Genomic DNA, 24,665 nt, shown 5'->3' with positions numbered 1-24,665 from the left:
AGGAAGCAAGATCCCCAGGTATTTAATCGCCTCTCTGGCCCATTTGAAACTAAAGGACTCGCGCAGCGCCACCACTGTTCTGTTTGGGAGCCCCACATTCATCGCCTCGGATTTAGCGAAATTTATCTTAAAGTTGGAAACATGGGCATATTCCTCCAGTTCCCTCATAAGGGAGGGGAGGGACACCGACGGGTTGGACACAAAAAACAGTAAATCATCTGCGTAGGCAGCAATCTTGTGAGTGTGTCCACCTACCGGTATCCCCCCCACATCCACATTGGACCGTACACGGCAAAGGAGTGGTTCTAGCGTAAGTATGAAGATGAGCGGGGAAAGTGGGCACCCCTGTCTGGTGCCGTTTTTAATGGGGAATTCATCAGACAGGAGGCCGTTCACCCTGACCCGCGCAGTAGGGCCTCTGTACAACGCCGAGACCCAGTTTAGGAATCTCGGACCCAGGCCCAAATATCGCAGGGACTCCACCATGAAGGACCAATTGACTCTATCAAACGCCTTCTCCGCGTCTGTGGACAATAGCATTAAAGGCATGTCAAGAGATTTGGCCTTATGGAGAAGAGCAATTGCCCTCATGGTGTTGTCCCTGGCCTCCCTTCCGGGCATGAAGCCCACTTGGTCAGGGTTAACGACCGTCCCCAGTGTCTGCGCCAGTCTAGAGGCAAGGATTTTTGTAAACAGTTTTAGGTCTACATTGAGAAGGGAAATTGGGCGGTAATTACTACATAATGCGTTATCCTTTCCTTCCTTCGGGATGACTGATATGTGTGCACGTGTGGAGTCCAAGGGCACCTCCCCCAGCTCGGAGACTGTGTTGAAGGCTTTAGTAAAAAAAGGGGCCAATTGGGACTGGAATCTCTTATAATAGGCTAGGGTGAACCCGTCAGGGCCGGGGGCCTTCCCCGTCTGGGTTTCTTTGATTGCCGAGTTAAATTCCTCAGTAGAAATGGGTCTCTCAAGGGTCTCAGTTATCGACTCATTAAGTCGGGGCATTCCCGACATGGTCAGATATCTTTTAATGCGGCCTACAAAGTCACTGCTCTCCGTAGCGGGATTGGCGTCGTCCACGGAATAGAGCTTGGCATAATACGCCCGAAACTCTCCTGCAATGCCGGAAGGGGTATGTATTGGGGTCTGGGACTCCGACCGTATCACCGGCACGTAGGAGCGAAGCTGTTGTGCGCGCAACGCCCTGGCTAGAGCCCTCCCTGGTTTGTTGCCATGTTCATAGTAATAGCGTCTGCATTTAGAGAGGGTAGCCTTGGCATTGTGCAGAAGATGTGCTCTGAGTTCTTCTCTTTTGGACAGAAGCTGTCCTTTAGAGTCAGCTGACAGAGCACTCTTATGGGCTGTTTCCAGGACTTTCAATTGAGCCAAGAGGCGTTCCGTTTTGAGCGACCTCTCTTTTTTCATCCGTGCCCCATGCTTCACCAATATACCCCTGATAACACATTTGTGCGCTTCCCATACAGACATTGGGGAGACCTCAGGTGTGTCGTTTTCGGGAAAGTAGGAGTCCAATCTAGTCTTAACTTCCTGCTGCACCACCACGTCCTGGAGTAGCGAACCATTGAGGCGCCACTGCCACTGTGGTGACCGTAGGAAAGGGAGCTCCAGAGACACAACCACTAAGGCGTGGTCTGAAAAAGTTATGCTATCTATGTGTGTCTGTAGAAGGAGCGGAAGGTCGCCGTGGCGCAGCAGGAAGTAGTCCAGCCTGGAATATGAGTCGTGGGGAGCGGAATAAAACGTGAAGTCCTTGTCAGCGGGATGGCAAATGCGCCAAATGTCAACTAGCCTGTGTTCATGTAGAGTCATTCGGATCCGTCTTAGGGCAGATTTGCTTATGTGGGAGGACCCCGTGGAGGTATCTAGTCTGGGATCCAGGGCGATGTTCAGATCTCCCCCCAGCACTAAAGTCCCCTCAGCAAAGTCCTCTAATGTGTCCAACATCCGTGTCAGGGCTGATCCCTGGTTTACATTGGGTAGATAGAGGGTGGCGAATGTGAAGGTGTGCGTCGCGATGCGGCCCTTAAGGAGTACCATCCTACCTGCATCATCACACGAAGTCTCCAAATGTTCCCACGGCAAATTTTTGGATATCAGAATACAGGAACCACATGCTTTCGGATTCGGTGAAAAACTGTGATACGAAAAAGGAAAGGAAGAGTTAGCGAGAGTAATGTGATTGGTGGCAGTGAGATGTGTCTCCTGTAGGAAGACCACCTGTAGCTTTTGTTTCCTCAGGAGGTTCATGAGGATAGATCTCTTCCCCGGGTCATGGAGACCTTTTACATTAAGGGTGCCTACTCTGAGGGGTGTAGCCGGAGAGGCCATCACCGACGGGTGGTGTGGGTCGCAAGGAAAGGGTAGGGAAGAATGTGAGGAAAGAGGAAGAGGAAGGGAGGGATAAGAGAGGGGGAGGAAGGGAACGTAAGAGGGGGGGTGTAGAAGGAGAAGTAGGTCAGGGGAGAGGGAAAGAACAGAAAGAAAAAAGACTGAGGAAAGGGCTATGCCCAGAAGAAGTATCCACTAGGGGGCCCAAAAGAAACCCTAGATGGAGTGGAAAGTGAGGTGGTGGAAAACCATGGGGGAGGTCCGTGGCCAGGGACCGTCTTACTGAACCATAAAAACTCTGCCAGGGTTAGGTCCGTCTCCCCCTTAAAGGCAGGGAGAAGCCGTTCCCAAATTCCCGGCAGGGTACCATACTTAAACCTTGGGTCAACATCAATATGCTAATAACAACCAGAAGAAAGAACAATAAATCACACTCAGGGAAGCAGCCGTGAGGGTGTCGGCAAAATGGGGGGAATAGGAGGGGACACAGGACTCAGCATGGCATAACATAACAGGGGAGTTGTATCCGCTCCAGATAGGAGCATGCCATGAGAAATGCCGGTCTCGCGTCCAGAGGGGTGAGGGGGGGAGGGGGGGGAACTACTGGTCCTCGGCAACTCAAGGGATGACACGGGAGGAGTCCCCGTCCCCCACATGGAACGGGTGTAGGGCACTGTCAGGCGGCTAGGTAGAAGTAATTAGGGAGGGGGGCCGGGTAACCTTTCCTGGGCTAGAGTAGATGAAACAGGGCAATACAATGTCCAGACCCTCTAAACCCTCTCAAGCCGTCCGCTGACACTGGTCACTTCCCGTAGATGTTCAGCTGTCCGAGTCCTCTCTCATCCCCGAGTAATGTGAAGCCGCTTTCCTCCCGAGCATAGATCAGCCTCCAACGATTAGGCCTCCTGCGGGAGACCGACAGACAGGTCAGGGCCTGTAGGAGCATCCCGTTGGGGAGATGAGGAGCTATTCCGTCTGCGTCGGGTGCCCCCTCTAGTGCGGGATCTCTGTGGAGGGGCAGGAGCGCGGTCCACCGCAAGCCAGTTCGGGACGGATACAGGTGGGATATTAAGGAAGGTAAACAGACCCGGCAAGTCGTCAGGCGCACGGATGACGTAAGTGCGTTCCTCCTTCTGCACCACTACATGAAAGGGGTGGCCCCAGCGGTAGGAGGCGCCCTGCTCCCTGATACAGGCCAATAGGGGTTGAAGGAGTCTCCTCATGTGTAGTGTCCTGGCCGAGACGTCCGGGAACAGTCTAATCACAGTGTCCTCAAACACAATGTCCCCCTCCATTTCCCTGGCTGCTTTAAGTACCGCTTCCTTCTCAGTGAAATAGTGCAAGCGACATAAAATATCTCTCGGGGTACCTGAGTCTTGTTGGTACCTGGACACACGGTGTACCCGATCCACAGTGAGCGTTGCGTCCGTGGGGCGCCCCATAACCTGGTTGAACAGGGCTGTGACTCGGGGTAGAAGAGCTTCTCGAGGGCCCCTGTCCGGCAGGCCCTTGATGCGGACATTGTTCCGCCTGCCCCGATTCTCCTGGTCGTCTAGGAGCAATGTCAGGGTCTGTGCTTGGCGTCTCCCCTGTGCCGTCTCCGTCTCGAGCTCCGAGACCCGCGTGGTTAAGGCTGCAATGGCGTCCTCCGCGGCTGTGGTTCTGGCAGCTACGGCGTCGACCTCGTCACGCACCTCATTCAGGGCCTGTCGTTGCGCCGCTTCTATTCGTTGCACCACCGCGTCCAGGTCCCGTTTAGATGGCAGAGCCTGGATCAGATTGCGGAGGAGCTGTAGCTCTGACTGGACCACACCGGCTGATGAGTCCCGTTGTGCCAGGGGCTGCGTCAGTGAGGAGCTGGCCAGGAAGCCGCCATCCTCTCCAAACGGGTCAGGGGGTGATCCCAGCATGGCCCCCGTGTCGCGGTGTGTCCCCGCTTCTTCCATGCGGCTAGCGCCGCGCTGGTCTGTCGCTCTTTGCTGTGAGGAAGTTGTGGGCGCCATATTGCTCCCGGACTCCAAGACTCCCGCTGGTCTGAAGAAGCGGTCGATGCTGCCGGAGGACGCCACCGAACGGGTCACTGGACGAAGAGGGCTGTCTACTGTAGTCTTCTGGCGAGTGGGCATCACATAAGAGGTAGGGAAGCCCCGGTTTTGAAAGCTGAAACGGCCACTGGCACGGAGCTCCTGCGAAGTACGTCTTCACAGCTCCATAGCTAAGCCACGCCCCCCCCACGGCTGCCTTTTGACTTGCCTGATGGATTTGTGCCGCTGAGGGAGGCCGGACAGGATGATGGTGGGACGAGCGGTGCTGGCGCTGCTGTGCGGCCCTTGTGGGATTTCGGCTGCGGGGGAAGGCTGGTGTGAGGTACAGGCATGCCGCGGTCTCCCCTCTCAGCCGCTGCGGTGGATCCGGTCACGTGCACTGCCGGACTGATAAAGGCTTCCGGCGTCAGCTCCTCACTCTCTTCCTTGTGAGTGGAGTGGACGGAGCTACTTGATCTGGACTGCCTCCAAACGTGCAGTAAGTTGCTGAATGAAATGCTATCTTTAGCACAGCTGATGATCTATAATCCGCCACTGGAAAATGCGGGGGGGGCGGCGCGGGCTGAGTGGAGGGGGGGCGCGCTATGGTTGCACTGGGGGTGGTGTGCACCGGGACCCCGCGACAAGCCAGCCGTGGGGGGCGGTGTGGTCCGCTTCCGTGCGGCCCGCTTGGTGCGGTCCCCTTCCCCTGGGCTACGGCCGACTCTCCCCGCTAGGAGCTAATTACGGCTTTAAGCCTAAATATAGAAGCCTCTAAATGAGGCAAGAGCTGCCAATGGGAAAGTCTGAATTACCCCTGGATGTGTTACTATAATCCTTCCCTCTCTTTGCCTTAAAGGGTGTCTCCTGTCTCTGCTGCCCTGCTTAAAATATGAAATGCAATCATTCAGTATTGAAGGAAGGTAATATGATGTGAGAGATCGTTATGTGGATATTTTCTTGTGGGGTAAGCGCTGAATCTCCTGAAACCTTGCTCTTCACTTATTACAGGCAAAGCTTTTCTTAAAACATCTGGATGATTTTGCGCAGTAATATACTGTAATAGTGCTTGTATGAACGACACCCTCTTTTCGCTTGGTGATTTATCTCCTTAGGATGCAATATTAAAGCTAAGACACAATCACTGATCTTTTTATTCAGAACATTCCGGTGCAAGATCTGTTGTAATTTGATTGTCTCTTTGAGGATGGGACCTAAAGGGCAGCCAAAGAGAGTGGGCGGAGCAGCCTCCCCAAAGGACACCAGTAAGATAGTGAAACTGGATAAAATCTGGAAATCACCAGGTGGGGTGCCTAAAACATCAAATGCTAAAGTAGCCTCCCCTGAACAGCTTGATATGACTAATCCTACAATAATGGAGGAGGGCGGGGCGGAGGATTGTGCCGGCTCACTGGCGCAGCCAGAAGTTCTTAGTACGATTCTATCCGAAGTTAAGAGCTGTGGAAAGTCATTAACGGATTTGACACTAACTGTGGGGGCGCTCTCTGCTGACATAGCATTTATACGGAATGACTTGAATAAAATAAGGGAGGTCACTCAGTTGGAGAAAGATATGCCTAAGATAGAGAAGGAGGTTTCGACGCTGGGCACTAATATGAAGGACAATGGAAATCGGGTAATGGAACTCCAGAATAAGATTAATGATTTGGAGGATCGTTCCAGAAGAGCGAACGTCAGAATTATTGGTTTGCCAGAGGGTGTGGAGACAGGGAATTGTATAAAGTTCTGCGAGGAGTGGATATTAGAGACTGTGGGCAGTGATAAATTATCCAAATTATTTGCAATAGAAAGAGCTCATCGGATACCTGCAAAAGCTCCTCCCCCGGGGGGTCACCCTAGGACACTGCTATTAAAAGTCTTGCTGTCCAGCGATCGGGATGCTATCTTAAGGATCGCAAGGCAAAAGGAAGAAATCTCCTATAATGGTAGTCGTGTGGGACTATATCCTGACTTTTCCAGAGAAACTCAAAAAAAAAGGATGGCATTTTTAGATGTTAAAAAAAGGTTGCGGCAAGCAGGGATAATGTTCTCATTAATTTTTCCAGCCAAGCTCAGGGTGGTTCATAATGAAAAGATAATGTTTTTTTTTACTCCACAAGAAGCCCAGGATTGGCTGGATAGAAATGGGATGTAATAGATGATAAGCTGTGTTCTTTTTCTGCTATGTTCTGTGGCGCGGGTTGGGGGGAGGCGGGAGGGGGGAGGTGGAGTGTCGCAACAATGAGAGAGATTTGGATGCCGGATAGGTATACCAGGTCGCTGCGGGGGATGGGGATTGGAGGTATTGGGGGGGGGGGGGGGGGGGGGGGGGGGATCTAGTGGGTGGAACATGCGGTGAAGGGAGCGTTGGGAATTATGGGGTTGGTTTTTTTTTGTTTTTTTTTTTGTTTGTTTTTGGCCTTTCATTTATTATTAAATGGATACAAGGATTATAACATGGAATGTTAGGGGACTAGGTGAGCGCACTAAACGTGTAGCTATATTTGACCGAGTTAGGTGTTTTTTGCCAGCTATTGTCTGCCTTCTGGAGACCCATCTTACTCCTGATACCTTGCAAAGGGCACGTTGTAGATGGGCCTCTATGGAGATACACTCTTGCTGCTCGGGCTATTCAGCGGGGGTCTCAGTGTATATACATCGACAGATCAACTTTAGGGAAAAGGAGAGGAAGTTGGACGATAGGGGTAGATTTATTTTTCTATTTGGTAACTTAGAGGGTATTGATGTGGTTTTAATTTTTGTCTATATTCCTCCTCCTTTTTCCTATGAAATATTGGTTGCGGTGACGCAATTTGTACAGGACAAAGAGGGAGTACCTATGTATCTGAATGGTGATTTAAATATGGTAATGGATTCAGATATGGACAGAAGAAGTAGTGGATCCTCGGTCTCTATCCGACCATCCCCTCTGGCAAAATTTGCCCGGGAGGTCGGCTGGATAGATCTCTGGAGATCCCTATATGGTAATAGACAAGCATATTCTTGTTTTAGCACTTCATATTATTCAGCGTCACGGATAGATATGGTACTGTGCAATGAGGGAGCACGAGGTAGAGTGGTACGTATGACGTATGAGGTAAAATCTATATCGGACCATTCCATTATGACTCTTGTCCTAGATTTAAGGGCAATTGAAGGCCCAAGGGGAAAACAATTTAGATTCAACCCGTATTGGTTGACAATGATAGATATGGAGAATAGGATCGGTAGTGAGATCACCAGCTTCTGGCAAATTAATAAGGGTTCCGCCCCATTGTTGATAGTATGGGATTCCCTAAAGGCGTTCCTAAGGGGATTGCTATTTAAAGAAATTGTCAACGCCAAACGTAAGTTTAGGAATAAGGAAAGAGAGCTGGAAAAAGCGGCTCTACAGTTGCATGATAGATTTGCTTTTGACCCCTCTCGGGACAATTTACAGCAACTAAGGGAAGCTCAGGAAAAATATACAAATTACCTGCTGGAAAAAGCACAACATAAACTACAATTTTTAAATCAACAAATATTTTTGGAGGGGGGAGGCCAAATAAAATGCTCGCAGATGTAATAAAATCACAGGGAGAAAGGAAAAGGGTCGAAGCTATAAAAGGGGGGACAGGAGTAACTTTTAGAGACCCACAGGCTATTAGGGAGGCATTTGTGGATTTTTATGTAAAATTATATACTACAGAAAATAGGGCCTCAGAGGCACAATTAGAAGCCTTCTTTGCCAAACTACAACTCCCCACGCTTACTAGTATCCAACAGGAAAAATTAAACGAGCCAATCTGTATCAGTGAGGTGCAAATAGCAATAAATGCATTACCAAATGGTTCATCTCCTGGTACAGATGGTATTCCAGTTGAAGTATATAAGAAGTATATGGATGTATTTCTGCCGATCCTATTCAAAGTTATAGATGAATCCTGCTCCAAGGGTGAATTGCCTCAATCCATGAGGGAGGCCACAATTGTGGTATTCCCAAAAAAGGATAAAGATGAGACAGATATAAATTCTTATCGTCCAATCTCATTATTAAATTCTGACCTTAAAATTTTTTCTAAGATTATTGCTCTGAGATTTAGAGAAGTGATGGAGGATATAATTGGGGAGGATCAGAATGGCTTTATGTCAGGAAGGTCAGCATTTACTAATATTGAAAGGGTGTTCTCAGATATACAGATTGGTGGTCTGGAGCCCCGCTCTATCCTGTCGCTGGATGCTGTCAAGGCCTTCGACAGGGTAGAGTGGGGTTTCCTTTGGAAGGCATTGGGGGTGTTTGGAGTGGGCCAGACTATGATTGATTGGATAAGACTGATGTACAACGCTCCCAGGGCTAGAATCTCTGTTAATGGGGGGCTCTCGGATTGGTTTACTCTTTCACGAGGAACAAGACAAGGATGTCCGTTATCTCCAACACTGTATGCTATTTATGTTGAACCCTTAGCAGCAATTGTTAGACAGGACTCATGTATAGAAGGCTTCGGATTGAAAGGAACACAAGAGAAGGTAATTCTCTATGCAGACGATATGTTGGTATTGGTCCGAGATCCGAGGAATTCTATTCCAAGAGTTATGAAGCATGTAGAGCAGTTCGGGGAAGTGGCAGGCCTCCGGATTAATTGGGAAAAATCCTCCCACATATCGCTCTACCCTGATATTGACATACCGGATTATGGGCTAATAAGAATTGAGGGCAAACAAAGCTTCAAATATTTGGGAATAAATATTTCACCTGATCCAGCCAGTTTTATAGATCTCAATCTAAAACCATTAATAAAAAGGATAGATAAAAAAATTGATATTTGGATAAAATTACCTTTATCACAAGCAGATCGTTTAGCCCTTATTAAAATGATAATTCAGCCCCAAATAATGTATGTTCTTAGGTCTTCTCCCATATGGATTTCTAGTAGGTGGTTCAGACTTATTGAAATATCCTTGAACCGTTTAATTTGGGGACGAAAACGTGTACGGCTTAGGTATAATTATTTCACTGGGCAAACTAAGGAGGGTGGATTCTCGCTCCCAAATTTTAGACATTATTTTTTTGCTTTACAAATTCAAAATGCACAAAGGAATAATGATTCCTCACTTGGGAAATATATTAAAGGTCCTGTACAAAAGATTCACAGACACATATTTAATATAATAGATATGGGAGGTACGAAGGCACAACAAACTACTGGTCTTACTTATTTAAAATTATGGGGAAAGGTCTGGGTTAACCTAAAGAAAATGTGTCACATAAAGGGTAGCACTAGCTTCACACCACTGTGGGGGAACGTATATCTTGAGGAGTTAATAAAAATGGAGAATAGTTTTTGGATTCATAAAGGCATCCTTAAAGTACATCAGCTATTCAAGGATGGGAGTTTAATAAGTTTGGAGACATTGATGCAAACACAACAGATTGAAGCACTTCATTTTTTTTATTATTACCAGATACAGCACGCAGTTGCACGTACGATAGATCATACAGGTTTTTTAGTCCAGACACATGAGGTGTTTAGTTATATAGCTAATATGAGTGGGAAGAAGAAAGGGGAGTTGGGTAAATTATATAGGATAATTAATGATAGTAGTATAAGCAATCTATACACAGTAATAAAACACAAATGGGATCAGGAAATAGGTATAATTACTATGGAAGAGTGGGAGAATATATTAAAAAATATGGGGGTTAGCACTAGAAACAATAGCTATAGACTGATGCAATTTAAAATAATTAAAAGGGTATATTATTCACCTTATATGTTATTTAGGATGGGTATAAGAACGGAAGCTAAGTGTCCGAAATGTGAAAGTATGGAGGCTAATAATTTACACATGTTGTGGGAATGTAATAGAATACAAGAATATTGGAAGAAAATAGTACAACTGATAGAAGATCGATTAAAAATATTAATTCCATATAATCCACTATGTATAACTCTGGGATGTACTATTCAGGTATCTGATTACCAAATATTGGTCTCAAAATTGTTATTGATGGCTAGGGTAGTAGTGATGAGATATTGGATTAAAGCTGAAATTCCACCAATTCAAGAATGGGTTAATCTGGTAAATAAAGTTGCTGGAATAGAAAGAATATCTTGCGCGAGGAGCAGTAGAGCTAAGAACAGATATAGCAGAATATGGAATAAATGGTTTGATGCAATAGTGGATAGGTGATGTATTATGGTCTTGGGTTTGAATTTTATTTTATTTATTTTATTTTTAAATTATTTTATTTTTTTATTTTTTTTGGGTGTTTCTGTGCTATCCTTCACCGCATGGCTGGGGGGGTGGGTATCAGGGGTGGGGTAAGGGAATCAAGCATCGTGTTTATGAAATTAATAATGTAATTATATATCATGGATTCGGTTTATCATTAGTCAGTCTATTTGGGCAGACTGATCCTATATTGAATTTAGTAGTGTGGTATAATGTTTGTGTAATATCTATGAACGATGCTGCTGATATATTGGGATTGTTTATATCATGTTTGTATATGGGGGGGAAATTTTTCAAGAATAATAATAAAGACTATGAAAATTTAAAAAAAAAAGAATTGTTTCCTCCTTTGAATAACTCCAACAACCTCTCTTTGATTTCCCTTTGTATCTTTTTATTTTGTTTATTTTTTTTTCTTTTATTTAGAAAAATTCATATGACAAATCAAAAATCATTTAACATTTATTCAACCCTCTTCCCCCCCCCCCACCGCCCCCTGGGCAGAGCTGGAAAAAGAGAAAAAAAAAAAACAAAAAAAAAAACACTTTATTCGTAACTTACATAAAGTTCACATGCTTTCTTCCACTCATTAATATTTGGGGCCTTCTCAGACATCCACCTTTTCACTAGTTGCAGCCTGGCAATGAAAAGCCATTTACTCAAAAGGACCCTTCTTTTCCTATTACAGTTAAGACCAGAGTCCTCCCCTAGAATAATCAGTTTTGGTTCCAAAGGAATGCTAAGCTTTAGAGAGGTCTGAATTTCCCTTACTACGTTCCCTTTGTATCTTTCTTGATCCTTTGGACGTTGGGTCTGCTCCTTTTTCTTCTGGGCTTTTTCCTCTGGGAGAGCCTTTTTCTTGTCAGATGATTTTTCTAACAATTTATCAAGGACTGAACTAAACACATATTTGCCTTCGAAAGGAAGACCACAAAGCTTGGACTTGGAGATATTATCCCCCGTCCAGTCCTTCAGCCATAAGGCTCGTTGGGCTGAGTTAATTAAAGCTCCGTCTTTGGCTGCGACCCGTATGGCTTCTGCTGAGGCATCTGCTAGGAAGCCTATAGCGTCCTTTAGAAGAGGAAGGGAGTCAATTATCTTCTCCTTTGAAGTCCCACTCCTTAGATGTTCCTCTAACTGGTTAATCCAGACATGGGATGCTCTGGCTACACAGGTAGCCGCTATGTTATTTTTAATAGAAAAAGTGACTGTTTCCCAGGACTTTTTCAATAAGCTCTCAGCCTTGCGATCCATTGGATCACGGAGTTGTGTGGAGTTTTCAAAGGAGAGAATGGTCTTCTTTGCTACTTTTGCCACCTGGGCATCAATCATAGGGACTTCCCATTCCTCAGTTTCCTCAGAATCAAAGGGAAGACGTCGCCTGATATCTGAGGGAACTGACATTCTCTTTTCGGGTTTTTTCCATTTGTCAACAATTAGATCTTTAATCATCTTGTGGATAGGGAAACCTAATTTTTTCTTTGCCCTAAGTCCTGCGAATAACTGATCTGCAGCTGAGATCTTCTCCTGCTTCTCCTCAATACTTAATGCGCTCCTTACAGCCTTTAACAAAGGCATTGTATGATCAGAGGGAAAGAAGTATTTCCTTCTTGCTTCCTGAGTGTCAGAAGCTTCAGACCGAGCCCCTGAGTCCGATATCTGGCCTGATTCGACCTCTGAGACCGAGAAGGTAGATGGAGACCTGTGTCTTTTTGATGTGACAGAAGACACCGAGGATCCCGAGCATCTTGGTACTACCATGGCAGAAGTGATATCCGCCGGCAGAGTCAAGACTAAAGGCTGAGCAGGGGGATTAGCAGGAGGAGGAGGAGGATTAATCGTTGGTTCTGGGGCGGGAGCCGGAGCCATAGCCTGAGTGATTGGTATAGAACCCTTTATTTCATCTTGAATCAGCTGTCTTATGTCAGATAAAAAAGATGATCTGTCCTCCTTTATAAATTCACTGATGCAGGCTGTACAAATATTCCGCTTGAAGGAGGATGGCAATCTAGAATTACAGTTGATGCATTTCCTAGCAGATGGAGGAGGAGCATTAGCTTTCTCCTTCTCTTTCTGAGTGGCTTCTTTCTCCTAGGCATGAAAACAAGAATTAGCCACATGGCAGGAGATTTAGAGAAGCCCCACACCTGGTGAAACAGCAGGTGGGCACCCAGAGAGAGAGAGGGTTGGAAATAGGTGGAATATAATAACATTGCACCACAACCCTCAGTGTAGCAAATAAATGGCACACTTACCGCCGCCGGCGGGTGCGAAGGCTTGTCTGCTGATGTGGAGCCTGAATCCATAGTGAATAGCAGACCTCAGGACGGGCGACCCGCAGAGAAGAGCCCATCCTTTTGAATGCACCGCCCAGCGTTCTCCCGGCTGCCAGAGCACCCGCTTCCGGTTTGTGACGTCAGCGCGCCACGTACGTGGTGACGCACGTCAGGCCCCATGCCCCACTTCCGGCGGAATCAGTGCAGACCGGAAGTAGGCCGCGCCGTACATCGAGTAGGCCGCACGCCCTCTTGGAAGCCCGACCGGACCCGCTGCCATAGGGAAGGCTGGAGCCATGGCCCCGCGATCCCCGCGCGTCCCGTCACTTACAGAAATGACGCGCAAAGCGGGCCTTTCCTTACCCCATCCAGATGAACCCGATTGATCCCGCTGGTAAGGGGAATTTTTTCTTCTGGGGATCCCCCACACCTCTCATGCCTGCCCTTCAGGGACAGGAAAAGCACTGGTGTTTGGGGGAAGGGGCTTTTAACCTCTCGCTGTGTGCTTTTCCTGTCCCTAGGGTAAGAGTTAACTCCTGTGGTGCCGTCATGAAGGTGAGGAGAGAAAAATGCTACGTTTTGGCCTGCTGGCCTTTGTCAAGCTTGACAAAGGCCAGCAGGCCGAAACGTTGCATTTTTTGTGTACCCTGATGTGTGAATAAACACACTATTTTCATCCTGGATGCTGTGGGAAACCTTTTCTTTTGGAGTTCGTTGTGCTCATACCTAGGATTGTGAGCATACCTGCGTGCATCCTTTATTCTATTGCTGGCCATTTTTGGAGAATCTCCAAGGAGCTGTTGGACTTCTTTTGTTTTTGTGGGACCCAGTAGTGTTTGTCACCACAGATGGGAGTCCATGAGTACGGGGCCATCTGTGCCGAGAAGCTGGTGGCTATCAGAATGTCAGTAAGATAGGAGAAGGGGGACAAAGTTTTTTCTAGTGGATGGGTGTCCGTGAGGACGGTACCCGGTAGTGTCTGTCACCACAGATGGGAGTCCATGAGGACGGGACCCGGTAGTGTCTATCACCACAGATGGGAGTCCGTAAGGACAAGACCCGGTAGTGTCTTTCACCACAGATGCGAGTACCTGAGGACGGGACCCGGTATTGCCTGTGACCACAGATGCCAGTCCGTAAGGACGGGACCCGGTAGTGTCTTTCACCACAGAGGCGAGTCCCTGGGAATGGGACCCAGTAGTGTCTGTAACCACAGATGGGAGTCCATGAGGACAGGAACCGGTAGTGCCTGTCACCAAAGATGCGAGTACGTGGGGACGGGACCCGGTATTGTCTGTTACCACAGATGGGAGTCCATAAGGACGGGAACCGGTAGTGTCTGTTACTACAGATGCGAGTACGTGGTGACAGACGAGGCTGGGGGTAGACCAAGGCAGGCGGGAAGAGAGGCTGGGGGGTAGAGACCTCTTCTGGCTAAAGAAAGAACAACACCGAGCCGAGAGCCAATCACATCATATATATATTCTTCATAGTGCTGTACAATAAACCATCACTGGCCTCCATGATTCAGCAATAACCCGCCGTATACTCCTACTAAAGACAAGCAACTCCACCAAGAAAGCTTTGGGATATAAACTGACCTCCGCCAAAGCCGTATGAACACAGTTGTGGGCACAGGGCAGTGGTTACAGGGGCTGACATAGAAAAAAGGCACCCAGTCATGTGGTATACACTGCCTAACATAGAGCCTTTTCCTCAGAGTGCTGCTGCACTGACAGGAGCAGAGATAGCTGAAAGATTGTCTCCCTCTACAGTAAATAGAACTTGATGAGATATCGAGTCTAAGGAAATCTTCCAATGTTTTTCTTTATTGTTGCTGTGAGTATCAGCTCCTCTGGTGTTGCACTACTGGAGAAGTCGGCTCATCTGGTCTTACTCTGTGTCGGTTGTCTGGTGTTTCACTACCAGTTGTGTAGGTTATCTGGTGTTTCACTACCAGCTGTGCAGGTTATCTGATGTTTCACTACCAGCTGTGCCGGATGTTTGGCGTTACACTACCAGCTGTGTCGGTTGTCTGGTGTTTGACACAGCTGGTAGTGTAAAGTCAGAAAACCGGCACAGCTGGTAGTGAGTTATCTGGTGTTACACCACCAGTTGTGTCGGTTATCTGGTGTTACACTACCAGCTATGTCTGTTATCTGACGTTACACTACCAGCTGTGTTGGTTATCTGGTGTTACACTACCAGTTATGTCGGTTATCTGGTGTTACACTATCAGCTGTGCCGGTTATCTCGTGTTACACTACCAGCTGTGTCGGTTATCTCGTGTTACACTACCAGCTGTGTCGGTTATCTGGTGTTACACCACCAGTTGTGTCGGTTATCTGACGTTACACCACCAGTTGTGTCGGTTATCTGGTGTTACACTATCAGCTGTGCCGGTTATCTCGTGTTACACCACCAGTTGTGTCGGTTATCTCGTGTTACACCACCAGTTGTGTCGGTTATCTGACGTTACACCACCAGTTGTGTCGGTTATCTGACGTTACACTACCAGCTGTAGGTTATCTGGTGTTACACCACCAGTTGTGTTGGTTATCTGGCGTTACACTACCAGCTGTGTCGGTTTTCTGGTGTTTCACTACCAGCTGTGTCGGTTATCTGATGTTACACTACCAGCTGTGTCAGTTACCTGGCGTTACACTACCAGCTGTGCCGGATAGGAGCTAGCAAATGTATTTTAAATACAGATCAGCAAAACAGGCTTTATTTAGGTTGGTACGAAGTAGAACAATCAGCTTTTGAATCCCGCTGTCTGTCCACTATGTGGAGAAAGTCCAAGGACTGTCTAGAAAACATGGCGTATGGCTGTATCCATGTTTTCCAGGAGGTCCTTGGGCTGTCTCCACCTTTTCCACATAGTGGACAGACCGTGGGATTCAAAAGCAGATTGTTCTGTTCCGTACGAACCCTAACAAAGCCCTCATCGCTCATCTCGAATTTTTAACAAACTCTTGCTGCTATTTATCGGTATCAGATCATCATGGCTCCAAGTGTCCTGGATTACAGGCCAAGCAACTCAAGTACCACAACACTGCTCGTGTCCTCGCAACCTCATCCAAACCATTCAGACTTGATTGGTGTATTGGGGTTTTCAGTGCTGAGCTCAGTCTGCACCTGTACCCATGGCATGTATTCTGTAAGCGGCACACGCACTCGAAGACAAGAGATGTCACTGAAGCTGGGGTGAGGGAGCAAGGTGGTGAGTGATGCTGTGGCGCTCAAGTGGCACAGCCCCACCTTAAAATCTGATGCCCATCTAATGTAACTGGGGTATATTCACAAACTTTCCAGCACCTGTCCGACAGTGTCTGTAGTTTAACTTGCTGAAATGAGATGATAGACTCCCTTTAAGGCTCTGTTCACACCTGCGTCAGAGGCTCATTTTTATCTCATTTGCTCTGCACGTACAGCTGTTTTCCTCTCGAAACAATGGACAACACACTGGGACCCAATTCCAACAGCTACCAGTGATATCCACTATATAAAGGTTCTAGCAAAGACTGTAGCTTCAGTTTCAGGTATGACCAGAGCCTGAACCATCTTACTTGTGACTTCCTTCCCTGATTTAGAGGTTACTTGTTCCTGAGCGAGACTACAGTTTTTTTTCTTGCACTCTGAACCTTCACAGTATGGAAGCCCCTGCTCAGGACTTACTTGGGCACTTAGGTGCTTTGGCCGCTCTTTCAGAGGAGTCTTTGCTGTGAGTCTTTTTATGCACAAAAAGTTCATAATAAATTTTGAAACATTTGCCGCATAGGGGACACTGGAAGGGTTTCTCTCTGTGGCATCTCTCGTGGGTTAGAAGAGTCGGTTCATTGGTAAAGCATTTACTACAAACAGAACATTGATAGGTTCTTTCTCCGAGACGTTTCTTTCGATCCAGTATCTGAACTTTATTCACATAATATTTGGGACGGCCTGGAAGAAAAAAAGCCTTCTGTGTTTGGTGAACTGCGTTGAGGTGGGCATCTAGCTGAATCTTCCTTAGAAAGTACTCTCCACATTCCGGACATTGGGGGATTTTCTTTTTAGAATGAGTCCTTAAGTATTTTGTCAGATTGGAAATGTCTCCAAATGTCTGTCCCGATTCTGAATTCCTCACCGAATGACTTTTAGAGAAACTTTTCTCCTTTGTCTCGTGGTTAATATGGTTGGATGTGCTCGCAACGCATTTCTGACTCAGGGAATGATCACCTTTGTTGTAAGTGGTACCTGGTTTATCTATGTCAACCAAGTGTGCCAAGACTACGACCTTCAGGGGAGATACGGATTTGTCCGTCTTTACATCGGTACAACCTAAACTTGGTAAATGTTGTGCGCCACTTTCCTCCTTAACACAAGTAGATGGAAAGTTCTGTGTCCGGTCTGTAGCCGTGTAAAGATCGGTCTCTTTAAGATACTGACTGGCCATTGGTTGTTCATGCAGTTGAGCAAATGGATATTTAGGATCTCCTTGAGCTGGAATGGAGTTATACTGTGTATACATGCTGGGACCGGTGAAGTCTCTCACATCAGACCATCCCGGCTTCTCTTTAGTATATGAAGAGTTATACTGTGTATACGTGCTGGGACCGGTGAAGTCTCTCACATCAGACCATCCCGGCTTCTCCTTAGTATGCGTAGAGTTATACTGTGTATATGTGCTGGGACCGGTGAAGTCTCTCACATCAGATGATCCCGGCTTCTCCTTAGTATATGAAGAGTTATAATGTGTATATCTGTTGGGGCCAGTGAAGTCTTTTACATCAGATGACCTTGGTTCCTCCTTAACATGTGCAGTTGGACATGGCTTGGTACAATATGCAATTATATAATTCTTAGGGTATGTGACGTTTCCTCCATAACATGAAGATGGTTCCTCCTTAACTTTAGTAGATGGATATTGTGCAAGTTCTCTTGGCGTATAACTATCTGCATGGGGGATGTTTCCTACATGATCCGAGTCTGGTTCCTTTTTAATATCAAGACATTGATGCTGCTGTGTGTGACTGACTGGCGTGTACCTGATGGGATCATCACATGTGAAAGGTTCGCCCTTAAGAGGAGCCAAATATTGTATACAGTCTATAGGTGTGGAAATGTTGGGTTCTATAAAGTCCTCATCACATGAAAGTGGTTCTTTCTTAATATGAGTAGTAGGATGTAGTCCAGTATGGTCTGTAGATCCAAAGATGTTGGGTTCGGTGAGATCTCCATCACACGAGGGTGGTTCTGCCTTAATATGAGTAGTCGGATGTAGTCGAGTATGGTCTGTAAATCCAAAGATGTTGGGTTCGGTAAGATCTCCATCACACGAGGGTGGTTCTTCCTTAATATGAGTAGTCGGAAGTAGTCGAGTATGGTCTGTAGATCCAAAGATGTTGGGTTCGGTAAGATCTCCATTACACGAGGGTGGTTCTTCCTTAATATAAGTAGTCGGAAGTAGTCGAGTATGGTCTCTAGATCCAAAGATGTTGGGTTTGGTAAGATCTCCATCACATGAGGGTGGTTCTTCCTTAATATGAGTAGCTGGATGTAGTTGAGTTTGGTCTGTAGATCCAAAGATGTTGGGTTCGCTGAGATCTCCATCACACGAGGGTGGCTCCTCCATATTATGAGTGCTTGGAACTTGTTGTGTATAAGTGTCTGTAAAGTTTTCTCTATCACATAAGACGTCCATAATAGGAGGAGGTGGATATTGTTCAGGACAAATGTTGGTTTCCATGATGGTTTCTCCATTACACAAGACTGTTTCTTCATTGACAGGTACATAACCGCTGCCACATTTTACACTTTCACCATCACGTGAAACCTCGTCATTTCCCAAATTCAATCGACTGGAGACTTGTGGGGACACCTTGTCATGAAGATGACCTGGAAAATATAATATAAAATATTATATTTTGGTGGCTGTACAAATTAGTTGGTAAAAAAAAGGGATAATTTCAACAAAAACTTTAGCAATGAAGGGTCATTTTAGCCGCCCAATGGCAGATTCATCTGGAAAGAACTCAGTTGGACAAAAAAAAAAATCTTTCATTCGGAAAAGATCTCTCTTCCATGTATGATCTTCTGAGAAAGTATATTCTCAGGAGGTTTCCAGAAAGATTGTGCATAGAGACCAGCTAACCGAACTTCACAAACCGATATTCATTACAAACTTTTTGTGAAGCCGGTCAAAGATGGCGGGCACACAGTTTAACACACATGGAAAACAAAAGGGTATCCTCACCTGTCCGCACTCCCTCTGTGTCCTGTGGGTTTCTAGTGTCCCCTGCTGATCGCAGCCGCCTCCAGCCCGCTCAGCCAATCACTGACTGAGACATCGCTCGTGGTCTCAGTCAGGAAGCGAGTGTGATCAGTGGGGGACACCAGAGACCCATAGGAGAACACCAGAGGATCGCGGACAGGTAAGTATTCATGAGGGAACGTGCTGCACCTCACTAATACAGCTATACACCTGCATCCATTGAGCTGGTTTAGTGCAGATTATTTAAAACGACACTGTATCCACCATCCCCCCCACACCCAAACTGCTGGTAATGTCCATATGATGACAGGAAGTCCCTTTTGCTCGTGTCTTATAATATGATCTTTTAATCTGCAGCAGCCGAGTTAATGGCACCGGCGCATTTTAAAACACACGACCAAGAAGGCCATAGCGCTTGTACTTTTTCACCTACAGACCCACATGAGCCCTTATTTTTTGTGCCACTAATTGTACTTTTCAATGACAGACTTTATTTTTCCATAAAATATGCTGCAAAACCGTGAAAAAAAACATTTCAGCAGTGAAATTTAAATTAAAACATGTTATCTATGTTCCTCAAGTCAGTACAATTACAGCGATATGTAACTTATATAACTTATTTTACCTGACGGCGCTTAAAAAATTAAAACCTTAAAAAACTAAATGTTTCCTAAAATCCCTCAATCCCCTCCTTATAACTCTGTTATCCTGTGCTCTATTCCCTCCTTATAACGCTGTTATCCTGTGCTCTATTCCCTCCTTATAACTCTGTTATCTTGTGCTCTATTCCCTCCATATAACTCTGTTATCCTGTGCTCTATTCCCTCCTTATAACTCTGTTATACTGTGCTCTATTCCCTCCTTATAACGCTGTTATCCTGTGCTCTATTCCCTCCTTATAACGCTGTTATCCTGTGCTCTATTCCCTCCTTATAACGCTGTTATCCTTTGCTCTATTCCCTCCTTATAACACTGTTATCCTTTGCTCTATTCCCTCCCTATAACGCTGTTATACTGTGCTCTATTCCCTCTGTATAACTCTGTTATCCTGTGCTCTATTCCCTCCTTATAACTGTTATCCTGTGCTCTATTCCCTCCTTATAACGCTGTTATCCTTTGCTCTATTCCCTCTGTATAACACTGTTATCCTGTGCTCTATTCCCTCCTTATAACGCTGTTATCCTGTGCTCTATTCCCTCTGTATAACACTGTTATCCTGTGCTCTATTCCCTCCTTATAACTCTGTTATCCTGTGCTCTATTCCCTCTGTATAACGCTGTTATCCTGTGCTCTATTCCCTCCTTATAACTCTGTTATCCTGTGCTCTATTCCCTCTGTATAACACTGTTATCCTGTGCTCTATTCCCTCCCTATAACTCTGTTATCCTGTGCTCTATTCCCTCCTTATAACTCTGTTATCCTGTGCTCTATTCCCTCCGTATAACGCTGTTATCCTGTGCTCTATTCCCTCCTTATAACTCTGTTATCCTTTGCTCTATTCCCTCCTTATAACGCTGTTATCCTGTGCTCTATTCCCTCTGTATAACTCTGTTATCCTGTGCTCTATTCCCTCCTTATAACGCTGTTATCCTGTGCTCTATTCCCTCTGTATAACGCTGTTATCCTGTGCTCTATTCCCTCCTTATAACGCTGTTATCCTGTGCTCTATTCCCTCTGTATAACGCTGTTATACTTTGCTCTATTCCCTCTGTATAACGCTGTTATCCTGTGCTCTATTCCCTCTGTATAACGCTGTTATCCTGTGCTCTATTCCCTCTGTATAACACTGTTATCCTTTGCTCTATTCCCTCCATATAACGCTGTTATCCTGTGCTCTATTCCCTCTGTATAACGCTGTTATCCTGTGCTCTATTCCCTCTGTATAACGCTGTTATCCTTTGCTCTATTCCCTCTGTATAACGCTGTTATCCTTTGCTCTATTCCCTCTGTATAACGCTGTTATCCTGTGCTCTATTCCCTCTGTATAACGCTGTTATCCTGTGCTCTATTCCCTCTGTATAACGCTGTTATCCTTTGCTCTATTCCCTCTGTATAACGCTGTTATCCTGTGCTCTATTCCCTCTGTATAACGCTGTTATCCTGTGCTCTATTCCCTCTGTATAACGCTGTTATCCTGTGCTCTATTCCCTCTGTATAACGCTGTTATCCTGTGCTCTATTCCCTCTGTATAACGCTGTTATCCTGTGCTCTATTCCCTCTGTATAACGCTGTTATCCTGTGCTCTATTCCCTCTGTATAACGCTGTTATCCTGTGCTCTATTCCCTCTGTATAACGCTGTTATCCTGTGCTCTATTCCCTCTGTATAACGCTGTTATCCTGTGCTCTATTCCCTCTGTATAACGCTGTTATCCTGTGCTCTATTCCCTCTGTATAACGCTCTTATCCTGTGCTCTATTCCCTCTGTATAACACTGTTATCCTTTGGTCTATGGGGCTGTGTGAGGTGTCATCTTTTGCACCATGATCTGTACTTTCTATCGGTATATTGTTATGTATATGCATCTTTTTATCACAATTTTTCTGGATTTGATACGTCCAAAAATCATCAATTTTGCACTTGGGGTGGGGCGGTTTTTGGGGGTTAGGCTTAGTTTCCCCTGGGATTAGGCTTAGTTTCCCCTGGGGTTAGGGTTATTCCTCCTGGGATTAGTCTTAGTCCCACTGGGGTAATTTCCCCTGCGGTTAGGGTTTTTCCCCCTGTGGGACTTCTAATACAACTACACTGATCTTTTATATAGAACAATGCTTTGTACATAATACAGCACAGATCAATTAGATCAGAGCTGTATTACTCTGGGCTGCTGCAGACCAGATGTGTTGATTACTGAGATGGGATCAGCGTAATTCCGACACAGTGTCTGGGAACCCTAATGGCAAACGCCACGTGGCTGGGAACTCTAATGGCAAACGCCACGTGGCTGGGAACTCTAATGGCAAACGCCACGTGGCTGGGAACTCTAATGGCAAACGCCACGTGTCTGGGAACCTTATGGCCAACTGTGTCTAGGAAGCAATCATCCATCCGGCGTGTTCATCTATCACTTAGTGTGTATGGCCGCCTTAAGAACCGAGTAGCTTTGTGTTCACGTCCAGACATGTATAGACTGGGGTCCTAAAGGTCGAACACATTGGAAAGAACCAGCTTGAGAATTGAACCAACAATCGTCTGATGAGCAATCACTTCACAGAAAATATTACACCGTAAGCAGCCATACATGATGAATGACACAATGACAACCGGCCATACATGATCAATGACACTGGGCGATGGACGATCAGGCTTTCTGGAAAAATTCTTGAAACTTTCTGAGAATATTTTTTCTTTCCTGATCTTTCACCCAATTGTCACTTGGAATCCTCCAACACGGGTGACGTTGTTCTAGACAATGATGATCGGCCACAGGTCAGCTACACGACCTCTCATAATTAGGGGGGCGCGGACTCTGGGTACGCTGAATTTAGCTCTGAGCGTAGGTTTCAAAACTTTCGCTTGGACGGGCTCCGTGAAATTGGGATTTATGTAGAGGCAGTGCGCCTCTACATACATCCCCTGAGCTCCAGAGGTGCGGGGACATTTTTTATGCCGGACTTAATAAATGTCCCCCATTATTTATATATATATAATATATACATACATAGTATACGCTCCAGACGGGATGCCTAGCGGCCTGAAATGTCACGCATTGAATAGCAGGCGCACAACCCTGACAGGTCACACAATGGAGTGTCCGGCTCAAAGAACGGTCACAGAACGGCCAATGTCATACTAAGTGTGAACATGACCTTAATGTGTACGAGGTGGTGAGCAGGAGTGAGGACCGGGCGGAATCTCGGTAGATTCTGGGACATGGAACGGTAGCCGCGGATGTCATTTAAATCCTATGTAGTAAGACGATGAATCAGAAGATTACCCTGAATGACTGGAGCAGAACTCGGCCCAGGGAAGGAGTCGTGCCCAATCGTCTTGGTAAGCTGAAATAAAATAACGCAGGTCGTTCTCCAGAGTCTGGTTTACTCATTCTACTTGGCTTTTGGTCTGAAGATGGTGTCCTCGAGAATAGTCCCCTAGCAGAGAGCACCCCAGAACCGGGAATTCTGACTGTGCAAGCAGAAGATGTGTGCCACCAACAGATGGGCCAGGCACGTGGCAGAAAGCCAGCCCAAGAGAGGGATGAAGTGGACCATCTTGGAGAAATAGTCCACAACTACTGAGATGTGCAGCCAGCAGAGAGCGGCAGATCCATGATAAAGTCCATGATGATGTGCTGCCTGGACGAATCTGGATTAGGCAATGGCTGTAAGGGTACAACCAACTTGCTTCTAGGGACCTTAGCCATAGTAGGCCACTAATAGTGCTGGGTGACTCAGGAAAGCGTCTTCTGCACTCCAGAGTGACAAGTAAGCTTGGAAATGTGACCCTAGACAAGGACCAGTCTTTGCTTGGCAACTGGCACAAATGTTTTCCCAGGTGGGAGGTCCTTGATCAAGACTGGAGCCACCATTACCAGCTGACAAGGGCCCATGATGTATTAAGACTCTTCATCCCCATCTGTGGCAGCAAAAGAGCGTGAGAGCGTATCAGCTGAACCAAACCTATTGGGAGTGGCAGATCATTGGCCCTCCTCACACCAACATTGCCAGCCAGGTATTTAAAGAAATATAAGCGATGTGGCTAACTAGATGGTCTGCCAGGAGAATAAGGCCACATTCACACACCCGTAGTGCAGTCCGTGGCCGCACTACCGTATGTGTATCCGTAGTGCTCCGTGCTTCATGAAGCACTACGTTCACACATCATTACTCCAGCGATCCGTGCTGCAAAAAAACGTTCCGCATTACATGTCCGTTTTTTGCGGCACGGAACGCGGCTCCGTATACACGTATGAACATGTGAATCGGGCCATAGGATAACATTGGTTTCGGATAACATTGCGGACAGAACAACGGACGTGTGAATTAGCCCTAACTGTGCTGGGGAGACAAAGAGCTCCCACTCGTTTTGACAGTACCACTTCTTACATCTAAATGGGCGGACCATATCACTGATTTTCTATGTTTGGTAGTGGAAACATAGGAATGTCCTCCAGCGAGTAAAGAGATTTTTTGTGCCTTGACTTTTGTGCTGCTCGGCAAAGATCCTATCTACCCAAATCAAATCTTACGGTTTGAGACTACCATAGAGATGTCTGGAGTGGCCACTGCTAACCATTCATGGAAGTAACACCTTAGGGTTACAAGTCAGACAATCTCAATCATTTCTGGTATTGCCCTCTGAGTTTCTTTATCTAGAGGGCAAAGTTGGTGGAAAAGATAGGCCTGAGATAGGGTGTTTGGTACTCTGACCGTCCAATGAGTGGCTCTATAATCTAATACCATACTCCTGTAGGTTTTTGTGTATGAGCAAACCCAGACCCCAGGCCACAAATTGGTGAACACCCGTTTGGCATTTTGGACATTCTGGAGAAGGTGGTATGAGGCTGCATGTGCTTACAGTACGCTTCTCGACACCTCTCATTGATGAGTGTG

General features: G+C 46.3%; 2 protein-coding genes across 3 annotated transcripts in view; one reads left to right on the top strand and one right to left on the bottom strand.

Moving 5' to 3' along the window:
- Window positions 1-24,665, top strand: part of LOC138798939 (oocyte zinc finger protein XlCOF8.4-like) — a 346,556-nt gene that overhangs the window by 242,115 nt on the left and 79,776 nt on the right. The gene's annotated exons all lie outside the window — the stretch shown is intronic.
- Window positions 1-24,665, bottom strand: part of LOC138798934 (zinc finger protein 665-like) — a 90,216-nt gene that overhangs the window by 46,540 nt on the left and 19,011 nt on the right. The window contains exon 5 of one of the 2 annotated variants that reach the window (XM_069979556.1): window positions 14,333-18,742. The exons of the other annotated variant lie outside the window; for it this stretch is intronic. Within the exon in view, the coding sequence (XP_069835657.1) occupies window positions 16,533-18,742 (2,210 nt within the window). The 3' untranslated portion in view covers window positions 14,333-16,532. Of the gene's footprint in view, window positions 1-14,332; window positions 18,743-24,665 lie in introns of those variants that run through there. 2 annotated transcript variants of the gene reach the window in all.

This window comes from Dendropsophus ebraccatus, chromosome 8 (genome assembly GCF_027789765.1).
Source record: "Dendropsophus ebraccatus isolate aDenEbr1 chromosome 8, aDenEbr1.pat, whole genome shotgun sequence".
NCBI classification, from domain to species: Eukaryota; Metazoa; Chordata; class Amphibia; order Anura; family Hylidae; genus Dendropsophus; species Dendropsophus ebraccatus.
This window is presented reverse-complemented; position numbering and strand designations above follow the sequence as displayed.